The sequence below is a fragment of the Phaethon aethereus genome (assembly GCF_964289735.1).
Source record: "Phaethon aethereus genome assembly, chromosome: 2".
Classification (NCBI taxonomy): Eukaryota; Metazoa; Chordata; class Aves; order Phaethontiformes; family Phaethontidae; genus Phaethon; species Phaethon aethereus.
The window spans coordinates 145,684,957-145,706,777 of record NC_138582.1 but is presented as its reverse complement, the minus strand read 5'-3'; the positions used below and the strand labels follow the sequence as shown (position 1 = coordinate 145,706,777).

Sequence of the window (21,821 nt, the reverse complement as noted above, 5' to 3'; positions counted from 1 at the left end):
GGCATTGACTTTGTCTGACACAGGGGAGGCTTCTAGCAGCTTCTCATGGAAGCCACCTCTGTAGCCCCCCTGCTACCAAAACCTTGCCATGCAAACCCAATACACATTTGCAACACTCTGCTTTTTTTCTCATTGGTCAAATATCTACAACCGTAGACTTAGGTTTCCTTGGGAGGGCTAGCAGTTCTTCCATGGCCAATGTCAGGGGGCTGGTAGTGAAGGGTGAGGAGCACATGTTCAGTGGTTTTCTTCACTTGTGGAAGCATCACTGGTATGGTTGGCTGTGACTGGGAGCTGACTTCCATGACGATGGTGGGCTTTTCCAGTCCTGTTCCTCTGACTATGAACTGGACACCAAAACACTTGGGTGCAGTTCCCCAAATGCCATGCACAACTGGTAAAGGAGCTGCTGGCGGAACAAACAGGAAGGCCGAGTGGCGTCCTGTCAACTGAGTTTGTTGAATGGATTCGCACTGTAGCTGTGTGTTGCTAGATCTTAGGCAAGAAGGGCATCACACTATACCATTCACAAATAATAGTTTAGCAGTACACTACAACAGTAGTGTAGTCACACTACACTACTGTGTCAGAATTGTTCGTTCTTCAATTTCTGAGTGTGTTTCAGAATCAAATGTTTCCATTTTAAAGCACTGTAACATGCATTCTATATATATATAAGTATATATTTATGTACAGACCACCTGGGATACACCCAATGACAGAACAAGAAATTGGGTTCTCCAGCAAAAAATGGAAGGAGCCGAGACGAATGAATCAACCTACCCCACACTGACAGGAGGAGGAGAGCTCTCTGCTGCTACTGAAATTCTGGAAAATGTCAGGCAAAAGCTGCAAAACACATCTCCAAAGCTGAAGAAGTTGGCTTGGAAAGCTGCTAGCAGGTTAGGCCAGTCTTCAGCTACTTGGTTTTGTTAATAGCAACCAGCAAGCTAATATACTGGATTTTAATCATAATTCACAGACTGCAGGCCTAACTAATTTTGGGGTTGTTCTAGTTTTATAGTATGTGCCATTACTTGAGATATGCTGATCACAGAGTATCAAGTGCTGCTCTAAATCTTACATGATTAATATGGTCCTTTGTAAGTTACAGCAAATTTGTCTTTTTTCTCTGCAAAGTAATAAAGCTTATTTGGAGTATGGAGTGTAAGTGGAAGATAATTTTTAAGCAATTTTTTAATTAAAATTTAATTAAAATTTTTAATTAAAAAATTCACTGTATAAGAGGATGAGTATAGGGATTGTTACTATGGTTCACTTCCCTTGCTCCTCCCCTGCCCCTACCCCAGAAGAAATTAATATTTTATAGTCAAGTGATTCTTATTTTCTCAGGTTACTATCTCCTTAAGAAAAGAAAAAAAAAAAAAGCATGGTACCAGGTTCATGGGAGGTTTGAATCTGTTTTTATTTTGCTGTGATGGTGATTTAATACTAATTACTTATTCTGAAACATTTGGGCAAAATGGAATGCATTATACCTTGAAAACTTCCTAAGATTTTGCTCACACAGATTTAACAAATTTGTGGGAAGCAGAACCACAGTTCTAAATGTGTTTCACATAGAAAATCCTTTTCTCAAAATTAGTGGAAACTGTTCTATGCAAATTCTTTATAAAATTGAGCCAATTTAATTTAGAACCACTGAGCAGTCTTGAAAATGTTGCCAAAATGTCTTGAAAATGCTGAAGTTCCAGTATGTATGGATCAATGGAAAGTCCTGTCAGTCTGTCTCATGGTGTCAGGCCATACCTGCTGTTGAAACTGTCACTTTTGTTTCAGATTACAGTTTGAAACAGCAGATGATCAAGACTTCATTGCAATACAAGATGCTATTGAAGAAGTTCTTTCAGAACTGCAAAAACTACCCGGATTGTCCTATCTGGAAGAGGTGAGAGTGCAATGTTGTAACTTTGTGGGAGATTTTGGATTATGAGATGCAAGCAGAAACCAGGAAGGAATTGTTAAGTCTGTAGTTATCCAGATCTGTACTTCATAGAGGAAAACCTGCTCCAGTGAGTGTGCTGATTTGGAGTTGGTGAAGTGTAAAAATCCCTTTCCTTTTATTTTTTCAATTACCTTAAAGGTGAATTTTCAACTTAAAAATTAAAACTTTTCCAGTTTAATTATAAAATTTTTAATCTCATGGCTTTTTCTTTAAGAAAATACATTTTCCTTTCAGCAGTGTTTCTGTAACTGAGGAAACTTTGCTCACTACTTCCCGATATTAAAATCAACATTTAATATTTACCGTGTTGTGTTGATACAACACATTTATTTAAACTGTCCTATATTTACCAAAGGAAAGGCAGTCAAAGGTTGAGTAGTGTGGCACCTGTGTGTAAAATGAAATGAGGTAATCTGTTACGAAGACTTCAGCAATATTTGATTTTAACTGAGCTTGACTAGGTCCTTACCTGCATTTTAAGCAAGTGTTTTCAACATGACCTGAAAAAAGCTTTGGGACTTTTCCTCTGAGTTAGATACATCTAAACATAGCAGAAAAGCTTTGCAAATTGCTGTAGCTGGTACAGTGGAGCTTGCGTGAAAATACTCTGCTGTGATCTACAGGATAAGCATAAAAGAGAAAGTTGCATTGATCTATAGTTTACGTAGAATCATAGAATAGTTTGTGTTGGAAAGGACCTTTAAAGGTCATCTAGTCCAAACCCCGTGCAATGAGCAGGGACGTCTTCAAACAGATCACATGTACACTTATGTTTTCTTTATATAAGTTATTATGAAATTATTGTCACTATCTATAGAAGTTTTTCACTGTAAGCCAGTTATTTGCAAGTTGGCAACTTGAATCTAATAAAGTTTGTGTTTGGTTTTCTTTCTTCCTTTCAGCTGAAGTTAATGCTACCACCAGGGACTCCATCTAGCTCATTGACTGAGAGGCTGCTGAGACAAAATGCTGAGCTGACGGGCTTTGTCAGCAGACTGAGTGAAGAAAAGAATAATTTGAGGAATGCTGTTATGAAACTGGAGGAAGAACTGAGAAGATACCAGCACAGACAACCTTCTGGAGATTATGTGTGTCTTCAGTGGTGCTGTTATAATGATGTGTATATAGGCATAAAAGCATAATTCTTTGTCCTGGTCACTTAAGTGGGAGTGATCAAGCTACCTGTCTGTCTTAGTTTCCCTCTGCAGAGTAAATGGGTGTGACTTATTCTTGTCCTGTGGTCAGTATATCTCGACTCACTCTGTTTACTCTACACTTTGTGATTTTACCCAGCTTCCTTTTGTTAACTGCTCTTTCCTTTTAAATTCCACATGCTTCTCTTTTTGATTTCTATCTCATCACCATGATGAGTAGCAAATAGACCCAGATAGCTTCAAGATCATCAAGCTAGTATGATCCAATGGGGGGGGGGGGGGTTGTTGGAGAAGCTGTATTTTTTAGGACATTGATCAGGCTCCTAAACTCACTCCCTGAGGTGTCAGGATGCAAGGGTAGCCTCAAATCCAATTAGTGGGTAGTTCTTCTCTCAGTAATTTTATGTTCTCTCCACCAAACCAATGACTAGAATGACACAGCTCAAGCTTTTCCAAACTGGCTGGTTCAAGTTTGGTTTCTTTCATCTTCAGTCTTCTAGACACTCATCGGATGTTGGAGTTAATATTGATACTCTTGTTGCCTCTGAGAAGGAAATCTGGAACAGAGAAAAGCTCTCACTGCAGAAATCTTTGAAGCAAGCTGATGCAGAACTCTCCAAGCTGAGAGCAGAGCTCAGGAGCGAAGCTTTCCTCAGAGAACTGGGATCAGATTCTGAAAATGCTGTTTTAAGGGTAAGAAGACGTTGTCTGCACACTAACTACAGCTGCTTTTTTCATTTTGATTTAGGCCTATTTTTCATTGTGTTCACTCTGCTTATTCTAAGTAAACAGATAGTAATTCAGTTTTAAAATTTTCATCCTCAGATACCTGACTCTTAGTTTTTCTCCCCAAGAATGATATGTAAGCACCTATGTTGTCCTTTTGTGTGTGCTCTATTTCTTGCTGCTCGGGTAATCATCAGATTATGAAGCTACATTCAGCAAGGGTGAGCAGTAGTGCAGTCTTCTCCATGATAGCAAGAAACGAATAATCACAGAAGTGTTGTAGGAGTAATGATGTCAAAAGTCTCGGGACCGTAAAAATTCTTGGAGTTTATGGGACCTTTTTTTTTTTCTTGTTGTAGAGAATTTATGGCAAATACCTACGAGCAGAGAGCTTTCGGAAAGCTCTCATATATCAGAAAAAATACTTGCTGCTGTTACTAGGCGGATTCCAGGAGTGTGAAGAAGCCACGCTGGCCCTCATTGCACGAATGGGTGGACAGCCTTCCTACACAGACCTCGAAATGATCACACATCATTCAAAGGGTTTTACAAGATTTCGCTCTGCAGTCAGAGTGTCCATCGCCATTTCAAGGTAAACTGGAGGAAGTTAGATTTCGAACAGATATGAGTGTGCAGTTTAATATATACTCTTCTAGCTCTCTCTAGAACTTTTAATGTTTCATCCTGTTTAAACTGTACATTTTTGCTAGTCGTGAATATAGTGGATAAGTTGAACAGAGCAGAGGTAAAATCTGTAATAGGAATAAGCAGTTGAAACTGGCTCTGTATTTGATAATCAAAGACGTGAGTGTATTAGATAAAGTCCATAATATTAGGAAAAAAAAGATTACTGTCAATTCTAGGGTATGCATTTATTTACAAAGGTATTTTCTGCAACTTAATTTCCTTTAAAGGTTAAATTCTTACGTGTTAGTATAATACAGATTTATGAACTAATTTTGTTCATCTGGGTAGTCCTTTGAATTCACAAGACTTTAGGTCTCAGACTGAGGATGAATAGGGATAGATGCAGAAGAACAAGTGAAGGTTATTACTGCATAGTACTGCCATGTTGCTAGCAAACCTTCTTCACAAGGGTTTGAACCCCCAAGCACTCCTGCTTTCTATTGAGCTGAGCCTTGTGTGTAGTATAAATTCAGGGAACTATTCATATACCTGTTGTAAGTGAGGCTTTTACTCACAGCGCTCTGCGGTTACAATTTTGGGAATGCAACAGGGCAAAAAGTCTGTTTAGGATGATTTTAAAATGCTGCTGCCCTGTTACTTAGGTGCTTGAGGCATTTGCTGTCCACTTGGACTTCTGCAGCACCTCTGGAATCACTGGAATTGCAGAGGTGAATCTGGAAGCAGATTTGGACAAAAGCTTTTTTTCTTACGGACATGTATAACAATGTTTTCTACTTGATCTTCAGGTTTTAGATGCCCATCCATTAATTTTGCTTGGTGTAAGAAATTCATATGCCTTCTAGAATACAAGCAGCACATTATTCTTAGCAGACTGTTTTGTTTATCCTGAAATATATTTTTTTTTTAATTTGAAATGCAGAATGAAGTTCCTGGTTCGTCGATGGCACAGAGTTACGGGTTCTGGTATCCTAAGTATCAATAGGGATGTCTTTAGCCAGAACACAGGTAAATCCTAATTCAGTAATGACTGAAAAAATGGTATTCACAAGTCACACCACTGCTTAATGGAGATGGTTTTCAATTTGTGTTTTCCTCATGTGGAATGAATGAGGTGCTGTTCCTCCTTCCTTTTGCTGTAATTGCTTGGATTAACCTATTTCTCAGGTTTCTGAGAGTTTCCATGCTCAGCACAGACACTAATCTATTTGCTCTCTCTTTGATCTTGTTTTGCTCCATTGTGGGTGGGATTTTAAAAAATATAGCAACTTTCCCTATGGAGTGTGTTTGTGAAAGCAATTCTAGCTGCATCATTGGGTTTCTCTTAAGAGATCTGCTCTGAGAGGGGGTGCTGAGGTCAGGGACGGACAGAGGAATCATTGCAACTGCAGGTCCCCCACACTGGCGACAGAGCCTGTTGACCAGCCCTCCCTGGTCTTTTGCTCAGAATGAAAACCTTTCATTCTTTTGTTATAGCTTAAAGTTTGGGAAATCAGGTTTTCTGTTTGCTTTTTGGGAGGAGCCTAAGGACAATCAGAAGCTTTTTTATTAATTGCTGACTGTCTAGGTCTGCACTAAACCCCTGTTCTGCTCAGTCTGTAAGAGTTTTCTCACTGACATCAGTGAGGCCAGGGTTTCACCTCTGGTTTTCTCTGAAACAGTCCGAAAGTGGTCTACATTTGTTAAACATTGTTTTTGTGATAAGCAAACAGAAAAATTGCATTTGCGATTCCCAGTAAAGTGCAAAAGGTTTTCGTTTTCAAGACATTGCTTTTTGTTTTTCTAGGTAATGAATTACGGCCTGATTCATTCTCTGGTGGCATGGATCTTTATGGAGAACAAAGGCATTCCTATAGATCCAGGTCAGACATGGAGTCTCCTAGATCTCCTGTAAACTTTCAACATAAGTACGTTTTATTTTAGATTATTATTCCCTGTCAGAACACTGTTTAACGAAATGAATGCATCAGTGCTTACTGCTAAGGTTTGTAATCTCTGATGCCATAAGATTTTTACTTTTTTTGTAAGGATACATAAAAAATTTCATCTCAGGTCTTCAGTGTGTGTTTACTCACCACCTGGTCAAGGCCAAAGCTTGCAGACTTCTGCTGTCTGATTTATGTCATGTTCTTGGAACTGGTGGCAGATGAATGGATGGAGCTACGTTTACCTACCTCTGTAGTGTCTAGGCTTTGTGACTAAGCAAACCTCTGCTGCTTGTCCACCTTTCTGGTGGGCAGCCGGGTGTGGTGTGGGGAGGGGCTGCCTCAGGTGCCGTCCACTGAAGGAAGGGAAGAGAAGGGCCAGGGAAAAGTGGGGCCACTTGCTGGGGCTGGGGAGGGTCATCTGGCTACTGGGGGCTGGGAGGAATTTCCGCGGCCTTGTGGCTGGAAGCCGCTTGGTAGCTCTGCTGCTTGTTCTTGATTAAACCCTTTGGGTGGCTGTAGTAAGCTGTGATACCAGAGGTATCAGTGAATCAGATGCCAATGAAAACAGGTATTTTTCACCAAAGGCATGTTTTTTCAGAGTGCCATCCGCCTTTAATGACTTCATAGAGAGTTGTGGTCTCTGAGCTTTACTGAATATCAGATTCTTGCCATTTTGGATCTTTGTTTTTACATAAAGCATCTCAACATTTGTAAGCTTAGTTTGTGGCAACCATAACAGCTTACATGGAAAAGATGTTTAATCTATTTTAGCCACTTTTACTTACAGAGAGTAACAAAGAGAGACAGAATCCTGTAAAGATGGCCATGTCCTTGTTCCCACAAGCTTAGTAGAAAAGCAGACTTGAATCTACCACGGCTTCTGTGGCAGTCTCAGTAGGAATTTGCTGGTCAGTCTTTGTCCCCAAAAAATGCAGCAATAAATCAGGTGCAGTAGAAACCAAGGGCAACTGGGAAAAGTGGTGTCTCTGGGGCCTGCAGTATGATGGCTTGGGCAGTAAATGGCAGAGAGGTTAATCGGGTATGATGTGCTGGCTGCCACAAGGGCAAGTCAGGAGACATGCAGTCAGTAAGGCATCCCTACTTACTTTATTTTGCTGTGTCCTCCAATACTTTCAGTTTATTTGAAATTTTACTTTTTAAAAACATCTGTGTTCTTTTGCCCCTAGGTTCCACGGTGTGCACGCCGATTTAAACCCAGTCTCCTTCGCCTGTTCTCAACTGCAGAACTATGATCCCGAAAGAGCTCTAACCGATTACATCCATCGGCTGGAGGCACTACAGAGGCGACTTGGCAGTGTGCAGTCCGGTAAGGGCTCGGGCAGTCCTCCTCATGACTCCTGGGCAGCACAAGGCACAGTTCCAAGTCAGAAAGTGCGTGCTGGTTCTCCGAGATGTATTACAAACATCACTGATTTTAGGCATTTTCAGCCCTAAACGAGAGGCTATTCTGAGCTGTAGCAAAAACCTTATTAAAAAGAACATTCTAAAGTTCTTTGCAGGGAGACATACAAGTGTGCTTTAATTACAGATTCTGAGTTTATTGGTAACACTTTAACTTTCCCTGATTTCTAATAAATGTGCAGCAAGGATTCAGTGGGCATCTTATTAAGACTTTAAGCTTGATGAAGAAAAATGTACCCAGAAGATTGGGGTGTGGGAGTACAAGGGGAATTTCTTCTCCTACCACTTTTATTAGAGAAGTTCCAGCCTTTTTTTCCCATAGGTGATGGTGATTTTTGTGCTACCATCAAGAATACATCAAGAACCTTGTCAGACCAATGGGACTTAATTTATCAAACTTGATGTGGGGATGATTTTTGCTGTTACTGTGTTAGTCTTACTTCCTCAAATGGGTGGATTTTATGTTGAAGTTTTGTCCTTAAAAGATTTCCCATGTAAAGTCTTTCACGCTTCTTCAGCAGAATAACACATCATTGGTGAATTCTCACCTTCTCATTCCCAGTAACCTTGATGAAATTCTCCATCTTACAGGTTCGACTTCATACACTCAGTTGCACGTGGGTATGAGAAGATAATGATACCCTTCCAACACCGCCATCATGGGCAGCAAGGGTAATGGATTGCCTTCGGTAAATCTGTGCTCTTGTATAATGTGTATATTGTGGGACCAATATGAACCAGCTATACAATGGTATACGGTTCCATCCTGGCACACCCACGCAGACTGGGGTTTATGTATATAGGCATTTTGTGTTCATGAAAAAAAAAGACAAAAACAAACAAATCCCCCCACCATTAAATTACATGTATATTTGTGGAATGCTAATTTAAATGATTAACTTATGAAGTGTGTATTTATCAAAATGGTGATCAAACTTGTGTATTAATGAAATCAAGCTACATCTGGCGACATTTACTTGCACTTTTTCTGGCAAGGCTACTGAAGTTACACAACTCGTAATATTTGCTACTGGCAGCGCAGACAGAAAATATCACTAGTAGAGACCTATTTTTGTAATGGTAGAAGTTTTGAATTTTATGGGTATTTTGTCAAAGTACTGAAATAAAGACGACTTCATGCTTTTAACAGTGTTCAACCGCTCCCTTACTTGCATGGAAAAGGTTGCTCCTACCTGCACCCCTCCTACTTGTGGTGCTGCAGCTTTACTTTTTAGATTCCAAAACAACTGCTACTACAGAGAGGACAGGTCTAGGCTTGGTTTCTGAAGACCCTGGTCATATCTTGGGCGGCTGGAAGATACTGCACTCCCCCCACTGCTGTGACTGATAGAAAGACAAGGTTTTATAACAGCTCCACCCCCATTTAGAACAGGGAAGATGGGGCAAAGCCCTGTGGAAGCTCTCTGCGTGACCAACTTCATAGAAGAAAGGAGGGAGTTTATTACAAATTCCCTTAGAAAAGCTCTTCAGAATTGATGGGGTTGAGCACAGAAAATTTGCACAAGAGGTTTGTTTACAAATTTAATTCAAAGGTCCTGTGAGGCAGAGCTCATTACTGTTTATCACCACTCTTGAACCAAACACCATTTAACAGTCCTGCATGAGTCAGTACAAAGGGGGACAACGTTCAGCTATTTCACTTAATTTGTGACCATTTTATACACAAACATGTTATTTACAAAATGAATGCTGTTTATATCATTGTATTGTTACTTTCACACTTCTATCAGGCTTCCAGAGTTTTTTAGAAAATTACTTGCTGCTTTCTGAACCTAAGCATTTTACAACTGCTTCAAGTTAGACATTTAAATCATTTATTCTCAGAAAAGGCTTCTCTGTGAACATTGCGTAGCTTGCCTACTGCTCAGCTGTACAGTAACATGTTTTTAAGGAAGCATGTGGGCACTTCCAAGAATCGGCCAAGACCATACCTAGCTTGCTCAGAACAGAGTCACAGATGCCAAAGGTAGGGCACCACCAAGAACACTGGCCCTTGGTGCCTCGTCCCTGATAGATTTACCGTAGATAGATACAGAGGTAAGGTACGCAGCTCTTGTTACCTGGGGAAAAGTAATCTTCTGTTGTTTTTCAAAAGCAGCAAGTTCCATTCATAGAAATTACTTATTTCTTCATCTTCAAGAGCTGGCACGCACTTTGAAAGTGTTACACCAATAGAAAAGACACTTTTTCTTTAAAAATGCAGTGAGAAATTCGGAGAACAAGCAATTATACACAGCAGCATTAAATGGTGTGGGCAAACAAAACAGATGCAAAGACTTTGCATTTGGTAGATTGTTGCATTCCTAACAGTAGGTACAACAGTTTCCATTTGCCACTCATTTTGTCACAATTTCATTCAAAAGTCTGTTAGTTTACACAACTTAAATAAGTAAGGTTTTAGCTCCAGAATTTACAGTGACCTCCTCTTATATCTGATAACAGGATTATTAGGTGTGTGTATCATTGTTGTATAATTTATAGTTGGAAAATAGTCATTGACGAGATCAAATTCATACAAACGAAGCAAAGTAGACCAAATAGTCTTAATCTGAACATAAGCAAAGTTTTCTCCAATGCAGCGATGACGGCCTAGAAGGAAAGACATAAAAAGCAGTTAGAGAACACTTAGTTATTAAATCACCTTTGACAACAAGCTAACTTTAAAGATTTTATGCAGACCGTAGTTGCTTCTTTCTAAACAATGTGAGGGTCTGTTGCTGCACTACAGCTTTATGTAACTCCATCACAGCCTTGTTTAGATAAGCTGTCACTGCATAAAACAGACCAATTTGGATGAGATTGAGTTGTTCTGCCCTCACCAGAAGGCAATGATTTGTGTATTGCCGGAGAAGCATTTGCAACATAGAGAAAAGGCATCAACTGCAACCATGTATTGTGGTGATATCTGCAAACAGTTTCAGCAGTTACGACTCTATGCAGGTTTTTGCTCTGCCTTAAGCTGACTTTGTATTACCAGGTTTTTACCTTGACTTAAAAAGGTTCAAGTCAAATATCACACGTGCTTATCCTAAAAATATGTTTTGATTGCCACTCCAAATGATACACAGCTACTACTAATGCAAAACTATCGACTTCATTCTTTCAACTGTACTTTCACAGTAAGAAAACTTTCAGGCAGCAATAGAAAGAAAAAAATATATCCTCAGATGCTGCAGCGCAGGGAGGTGCTGTATGAGAGGCCCAGCATGAGCCACTTCAGCACACAAGCCTTTTCTTACTCACCAGCGCCAAACGGAACATACGCAAATTTCTCCCCAGCGGCTGGGTTATCTTGGAGATACCGGTCAGGCTGGAAGTCAAGAGCATCTTTCCAGGAGTCTCTGAGTCTGTGGTTAACAGTGGGAGAGACACAGACCTGATGGCCGGGGGGAATATTATATCCAGCAACAGTCTACAAAACAAGAGACAAGACCCCACACACATGACAGCATTTATCCATTTTTCTTTTTAAAGTGTTACCTGAAGTGCCACATCATGAAGCTTGAATTTCAAAAGACATTTTTGGTTAAGCCCATTTAAAATTAATGCAGCCTAATACCTTATTGTTTTAATGGTACAGGGCACAATGTTCAAGTAGTTGCAGGAACCTTTCAGCTGCTTTAACAAGGCTGGCAGTTCTACAGGGGTTTTTAAAAAACAAATTAACTTAAAATTTGTTGATAGCATTTATCATGGGAAGGACATTCTTTTTAAAAATTATTTGACTTTCTATCTTATTTGTACAAACAGAAAGTTTTCTTTCAGATTTACCTAGCTTGTACTGTATTAAATGCAAGCCACATTTTTCCAAGATAGATAGATATTAAAAATACCTGGCAAACAAAAAAACCCCCAGTCATCTTTAAATTGAGGAAGATTTAAGCTGAAAGCTGAAAGGAGACCAATAGCTAAAAGAAAGGGTCAGTTTTGCAGAGTAAGACTGCAGGTGGCTGTTACTAGATCCTCCCAGAGCCTTCCCTTCTCTAGGCTCAACAAACCCTGTTCCCTCGGCCTCTCCCCCAGGAGAAGTGCTGCAGCTGCATACCATCTTGGTGGCCCTCTGCTTGCTTTACTTCGTCAACATCCTGATTGCTGGGGGCCAGAGGGGTGGATTTGTGCCATTTGGACACAAATAATTCCAGATGAAGGTAACAACCATCACGTTCAAGGTAGTCATTGCTTTCCTTGATCAACACTGGCTACGCTTCCACTGACAGAACCCAGGACGCCATCAGCTTTCATCCCTGCCAGCAAACGCTGGTCACTTGCCTTTTTCCTTCTGCCAACAGGAACAGTCCCCACCAGGCTGTTTCCAGCCCTGCTCTACTGACATGAAGTGAGCTCCAACCAGTGTACTCACCTGGGGAGTTTTGGCCATTCTCATCATGGTCATTATAGGAGGTCTAAGCCTTAAAGTTTCTTTTAGACAGCGATCCAGCAAACTGAGATCCTTGAGCTGAAAATACATAGAGAAAATGATATATCAAAATGTAGCCAAGTTTATTCAACACAATGGTATTTTGCACCATTTAAAAACAAATTTAAAAAAATAATCAAAGAGTAAGCAGCTCATATTTACATGTACTTCATTAGCTAGCCTAATAATTTTTTTTTCCATTTGATTCAAACGAGAAGGAAAAAAATCTCTGACCAGTGCAATCAGTTACATCTAGTTTCTCACTAATCTGTCTCATGAGTGTTTTCTGATACCTAATTAAAGAACAAGGTCACACTGCATCCCTCTCCTCCTCTACAGGAGGATCTTCCTCCTCTACAGAACTACCATTTCTTAAATAGAAATTGTAGGAATTGTAATTTCCTTAAATCAACACTGATTAAAAGAACAGTAGCAAGCTGAAAATTTACTTGGAGATAAGATATATTGGCAAAGAGTGTTATCACAGAGTGACTGTGCCACATTATTATTCTAGCACAAAGCATATGACTATATTTCACATTTGTTTGGGTTGTTTTTTTTTTTTTTTAAATAAGCATCTAAAAGTATAAAAATACTCAGCAGGAATAATGTAACATACAAACCTGGTCGTAAGTTAATGGTGGCAAGTCATCCCCACAAACTGCTTTTTGTTCTGCATAGCACTGTTCCTGTATTGACTTGTCTCTGGCTATGAAGAAGCCAAGCCAGGCACTGGTGGTGGAGGATGTGTGCTGCCCTGCCAGCAGCAACCCGATAAGCATTCCCGCAACTTCATCGTCCGTCAGCGGACGCCCATCCCTAGGTTGAAGGGTGTTACGTTAGAGCTTCATTTGATCGGGTTTCCAGTTACAGCAGTATTTACATATTCCTCTTACGTACTACTTCCTCCTCTTTCATTGCCTACTCTAAATGGAGCAGCTAAAGATCTAGGGGTAGGGAGAAGGGGGAACAGAAGGGGAGAGACTCTCTAGGAGCCTTAAAAGAAAATCATTACTGAACAGCCAGCAAAGAGAAAGGAAGCAACCTCGTGACCACTGATGAAAATCTCAGAAATCTAAATAACCACTTACAAGTAGAGTTTTTAGGCTATTTTTAAGAATACGGCTAGTACCAATTGCTGGCAACAAAACCAATTCAGAAACATGAGGGCGTATATCTTATTTTTCGGTAGATACGTTTTAACTGAAGAGCTCAAAGCTGAAGTAAAACATCTATAAATGACAAGTCTTCAAACCCTTTACTTACTTGTATGAAGCATCAAGTAGAGTTTGGAGCATGTCATCTTCCTTTTCCTCAGACTTTCGACGCTTCTGGATAACCTTGTAGAAAATATTCTTTATTTCCTTGTGCGCTCGATCTCGACGTCTGTGATTCAAAACACTTCTATTAGCAACTTTATAAAAAAGTAACACATAAAATGCTGATGAGGATTTATTGAGACATCTAGAGTAGCTTACAAACAAGAAATGGGGCGGGGAGAATCCAAACAACAATGACATTTATATAAAATGCTGAAGTTGCTTCATCTGTTATTTCTGGTACCTGAAGCTTGGCAGAGGTAGCCAACCTGGCAGAAGCCAGGCAGCGTGAGTAAAACCCCCATCCAAATCAGCGTACAGCTGAGCCACCTTCTCGTTCAGTAAGCTTCTTATTTCTTTCCCATGTAAGCAATGACTTGCTGTCAAAATGATCAGTTCTGAAAGGGCTTCAAACAGGTCTGAGGAAAGAGGTGTAAGTTGTTACTGAGGATACATTTCAGGCAAGATATTATGCTTTACAGCTTATTCTTTATTCTATAGAAAAGAAAAATAAGTAACTGGACACAGATTAATAATTTTAAATAGTTTTAGACTGTTTTACAAGGAGAATGAAGCATCTAATTTTAAGTTTCTGGATGTCTATCAGGTCTCTCTTCAACTTTTTAATTAGATTGCTGATTTCAACAACTTTTTTCTAAGTAATTTCTTCCGAGAAATTTTTCTAAGAGAGCTAGTAATCCTTCCAAAGTAAGCCATGCAGTAGAAGTTCGATCCTTAGTGAATATAAAAGAATTCATACAAATCCACACAAAACCAGGTAAGTTTTGTTGCTCTCCGAATTATTTATTATATAATAACATACATTTAAATATAAAATTATATATTATCATAACATTAAGCAGTTTATAGAATAAAATTATGTGCTTATAAAATAATAAATTTATTAAAACACGTTAGTATTATATTAAAGTTATATATTTACATGTTTATATATACATGTTAAATAATATTTCTGACACGCCATTGTGGGCTTGCAACAACGGCGATGGGCTATGTCTAGCAGGCTAGTTGGGAAAGACAGGTGAGGAATAAAAGAAGAATTCCACTTAGATCACTGATCTAACCCCGTCTGCTTCAAGGATGCAGTTTTTCAGTGTAGAAAATCCCTGAGCTAAGATCTCTGACACAGGCTCTGGGAAGTCAGAGCAGTATCTTTTCCCAGGGACTAAGAAGTGCCCCATCCCTGGAAACATTCAAGGTCAGGCTGGACAGAGCTCAGAGCAAGCTGATCTAGTTGAAGGTGTCCCTGCTCATTGCAGGGGGGTTGGACTAGATGACCTTTAAAGGTCCCTTCCAACCCAAACTATTGTATGGTTCTAAGAGGTTATGCTGATCTGATTCATACTGTGCAAAAAAGCACGATTCGGCCAGGCAACAGGTACACTCTCTATGAGCCAACTAAGATAGTCCTTCACTCCTTTCCATGATTTTCTGAGCAGCTTTATTCTCCAATAGCCTTAAATGGGATTAAACAAAATCTGTATCTGGCATGTTTCTTCTGACGTTCAGTACAGTTTTACCTATGTCTTTTTAATTTCTTTAACATTGCAGTAAATCGTACTGCATTGGCCTTAATTCCTTCCCAGAAGATTGAAGGAAAAATGCATCTGATCTTGCTTACTTTTTTCTCCACTCTCTCCCCATGCTTTGAAATACTCCTTTGTTTCTTCTTCAATCATAGATACATGCTGTTTAAACTGGGCAATATTTAGCCCAGTTTTGAGCATCTTCTTCTGTTCCAAAAATACCTAGAGGAACCATGACAGAAAAAGCAATCAGTACAAGGATCATCGTATTAATGTAATTAACAACTTATTATCTATTGTTAAATAGATATAACACTATAAGAACATACAGAAGTAAAAAGAGATTATGATTAGGACTGCAGGGTACAACAGATACTCAAATTTAAATAATAGGCAAATATTCTGTTTTTCACCTTCTTTGTTTTCCTAGCAAAAAGTTTAGTAACATCCAAGTAAAACCCTAGCTCAAGGGAACTACATTGCTCTCTTTTGCAGTACCAAAACAAAAATTAATTTTAGCATCTTCATTAAACTTTATCCCTGAAGATAGAAGAAGCATTCAAGATTGAAATATGGAATGCACTTTAGACACACAATCACAAACGTAATCAGACCTGTCCTTACAAAGCCTGGATCCAGTCTGTGTTCCCTGTTAGGTGGCCTCCTTGCTTTGTCTCCCCCAGAGCATCTGTCTTCCGTCATGCAGCAATACCTTACCTCTGGTCTAAAGATGCACCTTTCTTTTACAAGGGCCTCTGATCTCACTGCCCAGAAGTCAGACACAGAAGGAGGAAGCAAACGGCTTCCCAGGAAAATGGTAAGCTTCACGTCCTTCTCACCTCTTCCTCTTCTTTGTATAGACTCATAGCTAACCAACCTACTGGTAAAAAGCCCACTATGAGAGAACCATTCAGTGGATTTACAGGACACCTACTCAGAAAATTATTCAATGAATTTTAAGCCCTAATTATGAATTAGGGCATCTGCCCTATAGATCTGCACCATACCATGAGCAACACACCAAAACTTATCTTCCCATGAAGGGCTCTGCTATACTTTAAAAGGCATAAGAAGGTTACTTCCTAGAAACTTCTCTTTTTTTAGAATGCAGTGGGGACTCCAGCAGCCTGTCAGAGGGTACACATGGCACAGAGCAGACAGACAAGCACATTTTCCCTTGCAGCATGCTAGCCCAACTCCAGCTCCAGCTTGGTGCAGACAGGAATAGCACACAGGAGTGAACTCATCATCTGCCATTTCAGCTCTTCTTAACACAAAACTATCTGCAAGAGGCTTGGAGGGAGGAGACAGAGAGTGAATAATGAGTTGACATATAAACTATGCATATTAAAAATTACCAGAGTTACAGGTAAAGAAGTAACTTCTTCCTTTTGAAGAGTAAGGGGTAGTTCTTTTAAACACATGACTAAAAGGCACCGTCAGACTGGTAAGAGAGTTTTAGCACCTTGAGCAGAGAGAAGGGAGCCTCAAAAGTAAGTTCTGGATGATCCCTCAATGGTGGAATGTCACTGAAAGTTTGAACGAGTCTCTAAATACCTTCCCAGTAGATGCTATGGCTGTCATCTATCTGGACTTCTGTAAGGGCTTTGACATGGTCCCCACAACATCCTTCTCTCTAAATCGGAGAGAGATGGATTTGATGGGTAGACTGCTGGGTGGATGAAGAATTGGTTGGATGGCCGAATCCAGAGGGTAATGGTCAACAGCTCAGTGTCCAGATGGAGACTGGTGACGAGTGGTGTCCCTCAGTGGTCCATTCTGGGACCAGTACTCTTTAGTATCTTCATCGATGACATAGACAGTGGGATCGAGTGCACCCTCAGCAAGTTTGCAGGTGACACCAAGCTGAGTAGGGCAGTTGACATGCCTGAAGGACAGGATGACATCCAGAGGGACCTGGACAAGCTCGAGGAATGGGCCCATGTGAACCTCATGAGGTTCAACAAGGCCAAGTGCAGGGTCCTGCACCTGGGTCGGGACAACCCCCAGCATCAATACAGGCTGGGGGATGAAGGGATTGAGAGCAGCCCTGCCGAGAACGACTTGGGGGAACTGGTGGATGAAAAGCTGGACATGAGCCAGCAATGTGTGCTCGCAGTCCAGAAGGCCAACCACATCCTGGGCTGCATTCAAAGCAGCGTAGCCAGCAGGTCGAGGGAGGAGATTCTGCCCCTCTGCTCTGCTCTGGTGAGACCCCACCTGGAGTCCTGCGTCCAGCTCTGGAGCCCTCAGCACAGGAAAGACATGGACCTTTTGGAGAGGGTCCAGAGGAGGGCACAAAAATGATCAGAGGGATGGAACACTTCTTCTATGAGGACAGTCTGAGAGAGTTGGGGTTGTTCATCCTGGAGAAGAGAAGGCTCCGGGGAGACTTTACTGCAGCCTTCCAGTACTTAGAGGAGGCTTGTAAGATGGGGACAGACTTTTTAGCAGGGCCTGTTGCGACAGGACAAGGGGTAATGGTTTTAAACTAAGAGGACAGATTTAGCCTAGATCTAAGAAAGAAATTTTTGAGGCCATTTCTTGTGTCCTAGGAGACCTCTCTGAGGGTGGAGAAACACTGGCACAGGTTGCCCAGAGAAGTGGTAGCTGCCCCATCCCTGGAAACATTCCAGGTCAGGTTGGACAGGGCTCTGAGCAACCTGCTCTAGTCGAAGATGTCCCTGCTCATTGCAGTGAGGTTGGACTAGATGGCCTTTAAAGGTCCCCTTCTAACGCACACAATTCTATAATTCTATGTCTGAAATGAAATTGTAGTGGTAGCACTATGCAAAAAAACAGCATTCTGTCCAAAACCAGACATGCTACCTCACTAGCTTCATACAGGGAAATGCACAACTAGAGGTAATCAGTGTACGTCAAGAGCGAAGTCCCTGCACCTCCTAGCTGTGGGAGAAAAGCAGCCCAGGTGGTTTTCTGAGGAACCCAAACTGGCACAGATAAAAAGGAAGAAGTCCGTCTAGTATCAAAGGTATGAATGAAGTAGACTTATCCACAGATGCCCGAGGCTTACTGAGTAATATGAAAAGATTAATCTCTTGACTAAAGCAGACAGGCTAGAGAAAAAACTAGTGTAACTCTAGAAAAAGACCCTATTTCAGAAAAAAAGCAGTATATGGTGGGCCAGTGAGGTAGGCCTTAATCATCCCTATATCCCTGAAGAACACAGTTGTACAAAATGCCCATTTCCAAAAAGCTTTTAGAAAGTTCTACAAAACTTCTGAAGGATGAGATTAGATCCCACTGAAGAACTAGCTCTTCACTGAAGACATTCAAATCCATCCATGAACTGTAGAGTGTGAAAGCAGAAGTCAAAACAGCTGTAACAAGAAGTGGATGAACTTTCACAGAATTAAGAGACAAATTAGGACCTTCCATTTTCAAGCAGACATCCCATGACAGTCAGAATCCAAAGAACAAGCACAACACAGTGAAAACCTGTCCAACTTAGCAGGCTCTGTCTGATTCATAGACACTTTTCTGAAACTACTCTATACTAGAGAAGAACATGAAAGATGTATTGCAGAGAATCATATACCCTCTACACTCTATCAGCCCCAAAAGGGATCCCCGATTCCATCCCTGACTTTTTGAGGAAGGCCTCCAACTGTTGGAACTGGTAGAAACAAGTCTGTTAGAAAGGCCCCATTTGTGGAAGAGGTCTCCTAGGACACAAGAAATGGCCTCTTACTTGCTATCCAGGCTGCAGTCCTGCCGGTATCATTCACAAAGGGATGTGAGGAGCTACACAAATCTGTCAAGTGCAAAAAAACCCAGCACCCAAACAATCCTCCTCCCAACTTTGTGATGCTGTCTATCCACAATTTAACACCTCCCGACAAAGCAGGAAACAACTAAGTTCTCCTTTACTTATTTACAAAGTGGCAAGCTGTTGGTAGTCAGTTGTATACGAGATTTCCGAAAGAATGGGGTAAGAACAACATACATACTTTGTGGATCACTGCAAAATGCCAGTGTGGAGGAAAAGAGACTAGTGATTACTGCCCCTAAACCACATAACTAAGAGGGCAACAACCACTGCAAGTACTTTTGGCAGGGGAGAATGAAGAGCCATGGTAAGGAGGAAAACTCCTGATGGCCACAGAAACTATGACCAGTCAAATGATTGGTATCTATACAAACAAAATTAAGCCACTACTGAAAATCCAAAAATAAAGTATATGACAATGCTGTTTCTGCCACCAGACTACTCTGTTGTACAAAGGCAGTCAGTCTCAACATGCACTGAACACAGAGTCCCAGTGGAGCAGGTCTGACCACAGAAAAGCTGGCTTCTGCAGTTTAAGAGTCTATTATGACAAAGAACATGCACAAACAAGAAATAAGCCAACACCTAGCTCAGAACCAATGCCACAGCTTCTGCACTTCCAGACCCATGCAGACTGTATTTTGCAAATAGATACAGACTGATTTTTGTCCGAGCAAGAAAAACCTTGTGGTGGAAACTATCAAATTAATACTCCCGTATCTAGATTTGGCATGGCATAAATGAAAAATTATCTCTCTTAAAGCTCTCTCAGAAGGAAGACCTAAAGTTGCTTGTAAAGGAAAAGTAAACTGCAGTCAGTGGCATGCTGTAAGTGAAGAAAAAAGGGACTCGCTTACTAGTTTTTCCTCTGTGGTGGGATTGGATGGTTTCAAGAACAATAACTAGCATCCAGACTGACAAATGGCCAGGTGGTAAATAAAGCAGCCTAAACATGCTCAGTCTTCATCATCCAACTGAGACAATTTACCAACTGCATTATGCCTCGCTGCCAGAATCGCATATGAATGCAGAACCCCATCACACAGAGCCAAGAGCACAGGGCTGCCTACTCAGAATTTAAATTATGCTACTTTTCTACTCATCTTATATTTAAAATACATACTGTATTAGGAACATCATAAGCAACTCCCTTGCCAAAAACTGGTGTAGTTAACCGAGAGTATACATCCTCTGCATTCAAATCTTCATTTTTACTATTGAAGAGTAGAGCAGCAGCATCGCTACCCAGTAAGTATGTGAATGTCTTGCCAACCATAGTGAAACTGAATACAGGTCCATACTAAGAGAGAGAAAAAAAAAAGGTTTATTTTAAATAAGAAGAACATAAATCATTAAATCCGTATCTCTTTACGTACAGGCTTCCATAGATCACTTACTCTCCTAAGAAGTGTCTAGAGACTTAATAAAGATACAAATATTTTAAACGACATTTAAATTCTGTTCTCAAAACACTTACTGATATCTAATGTTATAATGAACATACATGATCTTGCACATTTTAAAACCATTTAGTTTTAAATATGTAAATAAAAGATCAGTTGCAGTACGAGAACTAGCAGGGAGATTATTGCACATACAGCTTTCAGTAATCTACAAACACTGTCTACAAAATTGTGGATTTGGAGTTATGCATAAGTAATTAAGAGCAGACAAGCTTTTAGAGTTTAAAAGGCATCTCCAGCAGATCTTCACATACTAAATCTGGCTTTCTTTAAGCTAACCAAGCTAAGATTTAAGCTTATGTTTTAGACAACGTGAAACAGATCAATAAATCTTATTTGATTGGAATTAAGGCTCTACTGCCTTAGTCCATTTCTTTTGGGCTGTTATAGTATAAAACCTACTGAGGTTTTATACACCAGCCCTTTTAACATTGGAGAGGGCCTTAGAATTCATCAAATTGTCTACAGAGGTGGTGAGCTACATTCCCACCAGGACACAGATTAGTAAAGAGTGAGAACAGAAGTTCCCCATTAAGGGAAGAAATAGCATCATGAAAATGGCTTTATAATTAACTTGTGATTCAGCTATGAGCATTATCCAAATACCGCTTGTGATTCAGATTTAAAAAAATATGTCCATATATCTCAGAAAAAAATATTTCTCTTTGTACATAACAATGTATGTAGCAAGAGCTGAAGAAACCAGAGCCTGCCCTGCACACTCCATCCCAGATTCGAGGTGGTAAACGACAATGAACTGCTTTTAAACAGGCTCCAGATCGAGAACTTAATGGATACAGAAAAATATTTTAGCATATTCTCAGCTAGTCATGGGTGAAAACATACCTTGTCATAAGCTTTTTCCAAAAATTCAATGGGACTTTTTCCAAATGAGATTGCATGTCCAAGGAAAGGGATGCTTGAAGAAATATAAGGTGGGTATTTCTGAGGAAGAAAAAAATAAATATTGAATTATCTTCAGAGAGTAACAAGATCACGGCCATTTACATAAAACTAAACTTAGAGGAGGCTTTAGACATATTTTCTCTAAACTTTTTTGTGAAAGGGCCAACCTTGGACAAATGATTATTTTTTGAAATAGAGTAACAGCCACATTTAAAAGCAGCAGAGGCTAAAATAAAGTGAACACGATTAAGAATCTTGCTGACACTGCAACTAGAAAGAAGACAGCCACAAACATAACAGTGCTGACGATTTGCTATGCAGACCCCCAAAAGCATCAGCTCAGTTTAGCAACGAGTTTCGTACATACCTGGGAGACTTCTTTTCAGCTGCGCTGATGAAACAGCACCGGGCAGGGCCTTTGCCGCTACAAAACCTAAGCGCCTCTGCTCCTGTGCTACCAGCCGGCGGGGCGAAGGGACAAGACACCGTCCCCGGGGAGGTGCTGGGAACGCTCCTC

At 40.4% G+C, this 21,821-nt stretch overlaps 2 protein-coding genes across 2 annotated transcripts in view; one reads left to right on the top strand and one right to left on the bottom strand.

The window, feature by feature from the left end:
- AKAP9 (A-kinase anchoring protein 9) overlaps nucleotides 1–8,476 on the top strand; it is a gene marked incomplete at both ends in the record, with an annotated part of 122,282 nt that extends 113,806 nt beyond the window's left edge. The window contains 9 exons of the mRNA XM_082014838.1: nucleotides 697–902; nucleotides 1,801–1,909; nucleotides 2,869–3,054; nucleotides 3,613–3,813; nucleotides 4,206–4,438; nucleotides 5,414–5,499; nucleotides 6,278–6,398; nucleotides 7,607–7,746; nucleotides 8,433–8,476. Of these exons, the coding sequence (XP_081870964.1) occupies nucleotides 697–902; nucleotides 1,801–1,909; nucleotides 2,869–3,054; nucleotides 3,613–3,813; nucleotides 4,206–4,438; nucleotides 5,414–5,499; nucleotides 6,278–6,398; nucleotides 7,607–7,746; nucleotides 8,433–8,476 (1,326 nt within the window). The remainder of the gene's footprint in view (nucleotides 1–696; nucleotides 903–1,800; nucleotides 1,910–2,868; nucleotides 3,055–3,612; nucleotides 3,814–4,205; nucleotides 4,439–5,413; nucleotides 5,500–6,277; nucleotides 6,399–7,606; nucleotides 7,747–8,432) is intronic.
- Nucleotides 8,477–10,272: 1,796 nt separating this feature from the next.
- Nucleotides 10,273–20,226, bottom strand: CYP51A1 (cytochrome P450 family 51 subfamily A member 1; the record flags this gene model as incomplete). The annotated part of the gene is made up of 8 exons (XM_082015225.1): nucleotides 20,059–20,226; nucleotides 15,241–15,367; nucleotides 13,843–14,017; nucleotides 13,546–13,665; nucleotides 12,903–13,098; nucleotides 12,223–12,318; nucleotides 11,106–11,274; nucleotides 10,273–10,451 (listed from the first exon to the last, which is right to left on the bottom strand). The coding sequence occupies exons 1-8, from the start codon at nucleotides 20,209–20,211 to the stop codon at nucleotides 10,273–10,275; spliced, it is 1,215 nt and encodes a 404-aa protein (XP_081871351.1). The 5' UTR covers nucleotides 20,212–20,226.
- Between the last annotated feature and the right edge of the window lie 1,595 nt (nucleotides 20,227–21,821).